Consider the following 7,579-nt stretch of genomic DNA (forward strand, 5'->3'; position numbering starts at 1 on the left):
CCGTGCATTCAAATTAGTGCAGAAATTTAAAGTTGTGTGGCTATGTTTACGAACTTCGATCAAAGCAAACGGATATCCTATGTTCTCGTATGATCGTCCAATATAAAATCAGTTTGATTATGTAAAATTGTTCATAAATCGACAAAAACTTCAACACATTATTTAGTATAGCATAGCAATAATAAGAAATAATACATAAACATTAGGTTTAATACAAATTAGTATATATTAGGTGTTTCATTTACATTATGATAAACAACAGTAACTACAATTAATAGGCATGTCAACTTACTTACAGTCACATGGTCACGTCAGTTACGACCCAGATGCGTATAATATACATTAAATACTCACATCATTTCAATGCATATCAGGAACACGACAGCAAATGTTATATACAAATATGTTTAGGAATTGACATTTACAGTAAAATTAATACATTATTTGCAGTAACATTATATTTGTGAGGCTCGAGGTCAAAACTGATCCTACGAGAGGTTATTTTTCACAGTTCATAATTACAAAATAATATAAATAGTAAACTAAAAAAACAGATTACAACCCCAAGTAGAAACCTACAGTGAATCATAATTATAATGTTTTACAACAATACAAATATGAATAATGCAACAAAATCTTACACAACACTGATTTGAAATATAAACATCGCTTAAAAAGAGTGCGATTTCCTCAGATGATATTAACGTTATCATCATCGACTTTATATTTGATTACAATTTTATATTTCTTTATATGAAATCCTACTTTTCGCTATTATTAGTCAATGCTTTAGCCAGCTGATATTTCTTAATTGTGGATTATATTTCACGTCTAGAAAACCTCGTACAATATATATTGAAAAGATTAGACAGATGAAGATAAACGATTATAAATAAAGTTTAAGGGAATATCACATATGTTTATGACAAAAAAATGTTCTATATATGAATGTGAAACTATTTCGCATTTGAGTAATTAATGTGACGACTTTCACATCAACAATTTTAAAATTAATTACACAAGTAATTAGAAAAACATAAAACTACGCCACGATGAAGTACCTGTTACATTTTAATTTAGGCACATTCTAGCATGATACTACCGAATCCATTGACTCTATTTCGTATTCAAACATTTGCATATGGTGACTCAAGTAGTGGAACGTTAATATGAACCTGTAAGTAACATAAATAATAAAAATTTGTCAATCAACAGGTATTGTACTACTGTTTCATAATAACGAACATATTCATAATCAGCTACTCACGTTTTTGTCTTGAATTATCTGGCTAATAGAATTTCTTAGTTGAGTAAAAGATGGTCGGTCTATTGGATGACGTCTCCAACACGAGGTCATTAATTGGAATCTATAGAGATATATTTATTGGCACAGTATTAAGGTAAATTTCTCATTGGTGGAATATTTACTGTATTGAAAGCAATTACAATATCAGCAATTATAATTACATATGATTTCCACAATGTGCTGGTTTTGGCATTCGATTTCCATCTCGTATCATGCTTGTCACTTCTTGCTCAGACGCTCTTTGGTATGGCATTGCACCTGGCGTTAAACAGAATAACACAGATGGATATGAGATTGTCCCTATTTTTCCGACTTGACTTGACGCAGTTTAAAATAGAAAATATTATGTAAATCAGTGCATATATTTACCGAGATTCACAATTTCCCACATGACAACACCAAAAGACCAAGTATCACTCTTCAGTGTAAATCGTCTGTTCAACAATGTTTCAGCAGACATCCATTGATATGGATAGTTGTTCTAGAAAACAAGGCATGATGTCTCATTAATGGTAACTCCTGTCTATTAAGGGTATACATAGATGAAATGAAGTCAATTTAATCAATTAAATAAGAATACACTTAGCTATACTTAATCAATTCTTACATTTACGTTACTGTTTATGTTTCCACAACACGTAGGATTAGACATAGCTGATAGAAAAAATATAAAACACATACTAGAATATTTATATACCTGAGTTTTTTCAAAGAAACGTAGGTCATCGATGACGTCACTAGCGTAGCTAAAATTGGATATTTTACATTGTCTATGGCCATTCAATAAGATATGCTCAGTGGTCAAATATCTGTGAATAATCTAAAATAAGATTAAATAAACAGCATGCAATCACGCAATTTTTCGGATGTGGCATGTGTACAACATTGGAAATATAAATGGAATGTAATGAACTTGGAAATATAAATAGTATGTAATGAACTTGGAAATATAAATAGAATATAATGAACTTGGGAATATAGATAGCATGTAATGAACTTGGAAATATAAATAGCATGTAATGAACATGGAAATATAAATAGCATGTAAAGAACGTGGAAATATAGAAAGCATGTAATGAACTTGGAAATATAGATAGCATGTAATGAACTTGGAAATATAGATAGCATGTAATGAACTTGGAAATATAAATATCATGTAATGAACTTGGAAATATAAGGAGCATGTAATGAACTTGGAAATATATATAGCATGTAATGAACTTGGAAATATAGATAGCATGTAATGAACTTGGAAATATAGATAGCATTTAATGAACTTGGAAATATAGATAGCATGTAATAAACTTGGAAATATAGATAGCATGTAATGAACTTGGAAATATAGATAGCATGTAATGAACATGGAAATATAGATAGCATGTAATGAACTTGGAAATATAGATAGCATGTAATGAACTTGGAAATATATATAGCATGTAATGAACTTGGAAATATAGATAGCATGTAATGAACATGGAAATATAGATAGCATGTAATGAACTTGGAAATATAGATAGCATGTAATGAACTTGGAAATATAGATAGCATGTAATGAACTTGGAAATATAGATAGCATGTAATGAACTTGAAAATATAAATAGCATGTAATGAACTTGGAAATATAAATAACATGTAATGAACTTGGAAATATAGATAGCCTCTAATGAACTTGGAAATATAGATAGCATGTAATGAACTTGGAAATATAGATAGCATGTAATGAACTTGGAAATATAGATAGCATGTAATGAACTTGGAAATATAGATAGCATGTAATGAACTTGGAAATATAGATAGCATGTAATGAACATGGAAATATAGATAGCATGTAATGAACTTGGAAATATAGATAACATGTAATGAACTTGGAAATATAGATAGCATGTAATGAACTTGGCAATATAGATAGCATGTAATGAACTTGAAAATATAAATAGCATGTAATGAACTTGGAAATATAAATATCATGTAATGAACTTGGAAATATAGATAGCATGTAATGAACTTGGAAAAATAAATAGCATGTTATGAACTTGGAAATATAAATAGCATGTAATGAACTTGAAAATATAAATGGCATGAATGAACTTGAAAATATAAATAGCATGTAATGAACTTGGGAATATAAATAGCATGTAATGAACCTGAAAATATACATATCATGAATTGAACTTAGAAATATAAATAGCATGTTATGAACTTGGAAAAATAAATAGCATGTTATGAACTTGGAAATATAAATAGCATGTAATGAACTTGAAAATATAAATGGCATGAATGAACTTGAAAATATAAATAGCATGTAATGAACTCGGGAATATAAATAGCATGTAATGAACCTGAAAATATACATATCATGAATTGAACTTGGAAATATAAATAGCATGTTATGAACTTGGAAATATAAATAGCATGAATTGAACTTGGAAATATAAATAGCATGTAATGAACTTGGAAATATAGATAGCATGTAATGAACTTGGAAATATAAATAGCATGTAATGAACTTGAAAATATAAAGAGCATGAATGAACTTGAAAATATAAATATCATGGGAAACCAACATTTAATTTAGACAGATGTTTCATTCCATTTGCAATGTCAGCCATACACGATAACAGACTACTTTGAGTAATATCCTTTAATCCAGACTCGTTACGTTTAGAATGAAGATAGCATTTCATATCTGACGACTGTAACTCCAGTATTATATATTTTGGAACTGTGTATAAACAAGATATTAATAAACAATTACTGTGATTCACCTTATTTTATTTCCCTGACGCGATGATGTGTCGCCCACTCACCTTTGTCTGTGCAGCATCCAAGTAATTTTACAATATTATTATGATTTGATATATACTGCATTATTCCAATTTCCTTGGAGACCTCTTTCTCAATTTGCTTGTTCGAAGGATCTACAACACAGAACAAATTACATGAACTTTAAAACCTGCAAATCGCACTGTATTTTATAATTCACATGACATAATAGTCAAACACGATAATTGCAATATACGATGCTTAAATAAGTCTCATACAGATATGTCGTGATATAAATAGAGACACATATAGTATTAACTATTGAACATGTATCCATGAGAGACGTAACGTTACTTACCAATATTTTTCTTAATCACAACATCTGACTGACCACCTGTTCCATTCCAAGCAACACATTTTGTCAATTCATAGAATCGACCAGCAGATAATATACTTTTCATGCTTATATCATTTCTGGGAAATTCTAATATTTGTTGTCCTGCAGCCATGTAAATATTTTCTTTTCCGTCGTGGTTAAGAGAGGCGTACACATTGTCATCGTTAGTAGGCTAATACAAACGCAAACAATAAAATGTAATACAATCCATGTTGGTGATACAACACATTGATCTATGACTGGTTTGCTGGTAAAATTATCTATAGTAAGATTGAATAAATAAATAAACGAAAAATAATATTAATTTTACCTTTTTTGATAATTCTGGCCTAACATTCTCGTAAGTAGCTGAAACATGGATGTTTTTTGAGGTTGGTAATTGAACTGCGCAAACATATTCGGAACATATATTTCTACACTGTGTCCAACCATTCAATTAATCAGACAGGTAAATCAAAACCATAAATCAAGTTGCGATTTATTTCTGACATATATAGGGCATTCTAAATTCGTTCATATATTACAAATGATTGACTAGGATAGGCAGTAATATTGAAAAAAAGATTGACCGTTAGTTTCACATTGATAGTATCACAATGCAATATCACAGCCTCGTCAACCATTAAGTGTTCTATGAACTTTGAACAAAAACACGTGTGTCGTTCACTGCACGCACCTCGTGGGACAACTAGTTTAACAAAATCAGCAGCAATATCCTCTGTATATATCCCACACTACTTATAGATCGTTTGACCATACTAATGCAGATATTAATGCAGATAGTTATGTAATAACCTCTTGATTTCTAATTTACCTGTTGATGTTCTCTCTGGCAATTCATGGTCCTGTCGTTCTTCTAATGTCGTGTCTGACAAATAGTCAAGTGACAATGTTAACAAATTGTACATGTACAGTAATTTTTTTCAACCACATTTGCGCAACCAAAATGCAATTTATGTTCAAATCCAGACGAAGAGAACTTTCAGTGATAGTTTGCTAAATGTTTTTTTTTATCTATAACATATCTAAAACATGTGCGTGGAACACGTGATTAATGACAAGGAGTGTTTATTGTCAAACGTATTCTATACATTTCAATATTATATAATTCTAATATATCGCTGTGTTATTGCTTAGTATTACAAATTGCAAGAATGTATATATGAATATATTTAATTTTTATTGTAAAGTGTTACCTTTGTTTCGTTTACCCCTTCTTTTCATGAATATTAAACCCGTTGCAGAGGCCACTGCAATTACTGCAACTATTATAACCAAAGGACCAATGTAAACGCCGGGATTGGTTGGAATATTTCCAGGCGAGTACTCATTACTGATTGGTGCTGCTATTGGAAGAATGACAGGAACGATATTAATTTACCTAAGATTATTGCCACTTATAATAAACAATGCTTTCATAATTTGGGTATCTAACAGTAGCAGTATAAAAGAATGAATGAGTGCGGGTCATCAGATGTGTCCTTTGACGTTGTATTGATTACATACGTCATAGTATTGTACACTCTGTGTATGATATTATTTATTTTCAACATTTTTGTCAAGATACGAACTATCTAATATTGGCAATACCATTCGCAATACTGGCATAATCATGCATTGGTCGAAAAACTATATTCATACATGACTTTCAAAAAAGTGTTTTAACACAGAACAATACAATTTGGGCAAAACTACTATTACACGTTTCACGTAATAACTATATTCAGCGGCCGCCATTTGGCTATCGTTAATGAGATCATGAAACAAATGCACATACATATTTGTGACATGATGTACCTTGTGTGTGTGAAGTTTGAACTCTATCAATCCAAACATGTCTCAGATACGGATCCAGAACTGAATTCCTTAACACAAAATGGCCGCCAGTCAGCCATTTCAAGCCCGATCCAAAAAAATGACGTGCATCAAGGTCCTATTATGTTTAATGTATGTACCAAATTTGAACAAAATCCGTCCATGCATAACTGAGATCCGGGTCTGGAATGGTGAAAATGTGCGATTTTGATGCATTTTTGGCCTCAAAATGGCCGCTATTCAGCTATCGTTAATCGGATCATGAAAAAAATGCATGTGCATATGTCCCATATAATGTGTGATGTATGAGTGAAGTTTGAATTTAATCGGTCCATGCATGTTCGAGATACAGGTGATCACGGACGCACGGATGCACGGACACACGGACGCACACAGGGCAAAACATAAGTCCCCGTTTTCGGACTACGTCCAAACGGGGACTAATTAGAGAATTGAATATATCATCAAATGAACAAATCTGACTCAGGACTACCCCAAGAATCTATATTGCAAATATGAAAGCATGTGGTTTAATGGTTTTGAAGAAGAAGACAACAATGTAACAAGCAGCCTGTCGGCTGAGATAGCTCCGCTGTTAGCAATGCACCTTTCAATTACAGAACTGAAGATATCATTACAAAATGAACAATATGTATAGTATCAAAGCAATCGGACTTGCTGTTTTCAACAAGAATTCAAAAATATCACTTTTCACCAAAAATATTCATCAAAATTAGATAATTGAAGATATCACGAAATGAACAAATCTGAGAGAGGTCCACATGTAGTACCTATATAGGTAATATCAAAGCAAACAGACTTGTGGTTTTCAACAAGAAATCTAAATATAACTTTTTACTAATATTCATCAAATTTAGGATATCATCATGAAATGAACAAATCTAAGAGAGGCCTACCCAAGGTACATATACAGCAAGTATCAAAGCATTCAGGCTTGTAGTTTTCATGAAGAAGTCGAAAAAGTAAAACATTGACATAAACGACGAGGGACAGTCACTCATATGATAAGCTCCGCTCAACAAAGTCAACAGCGGGGCTAAAAAGTTAACAACAGACTACATACTACAGACGACGGACAATCAGTAATATGAAGAGCTCCACATCGTCGACTTTGACGAAAGCGGAGCTAAAAAAGGGGATTCAGTAATGGCATTATTATTTGGAAACCAAGTAATGCAAAAAATGTAAAGACTTGTGTTAACATAAATTTTGTAATTATGCAACAGCTTTATATGTTACATGTATTTCTGTCAGTAGATAGATTGGCTCATATTACT

The 7,579-nt window shown here is 31.5% G+C and overlaps 1 protein-coding gene across 1 annotated transcript; it reads right to left on the minus strand.

Moving 5' to 3' along the window:
* Positions 1-1,463: 1,463 nt before the first annotated feature.
* On the minus strand, positions 1,464-3,894 carry LOC146746057 (tyrosine kinase receptor Cad96Ca-like). Its single transcript, XM_085498926.1, has 4 exons — positions 3,871-3,894; positions 2,004-2,126; positions 1,676-1,787; positions 1,464-1,564 (listed from the first exon to the last, which is right to left on the minus strand). Exons 1-4 carry the CDS (start codon positions 3,892-3,894, stop codon positions 1,464-1,466), a joined length of 360 nt encoding a protein of 119 aa, XP_085355052.1.
* Positions 3,895-7,579: the final 3,685 nt, after the last annotated feature.

The sequence above is a fragment of the Saccoglossus kowalevskii genome, chromosome 5 (assembly GCF_978046115.1).
Source record: "Saccoglossus kowalevskii chromosome 5, keSacKowa6.1, whole genome shotgun sequence".
In the NCBI taxonomy this organism is placed as follows: Eukaryota; Metazoa; Hemichordata; class Enteropneusta; family Harrimaniidae; genus Saccoglossus; species Saccoglossus kowalevskii.

Bases quoted from the DNA above. Each gene is read 5' to 3' on its own strand.
- LOC146746057 (XM_085498926.1), bottom strand. From the start codon at position 3,894: ATGAAACATCTGTCTAAATTAAAT. The intron at 1,788-2,003 runs GTATATAAATAT...CTTGTTTTCTAG, and splicing joins GTTTCTTTGAAAAAACTCAG to AACAACTATCCATATCAATG. The intron at 1,565-1,675 runs GTAAATATATGC...GTTTAACGCCAG, and splicing joins GTGGGAAATTGTGAATCTCG to GTGCAATGCCATACCAAAGA.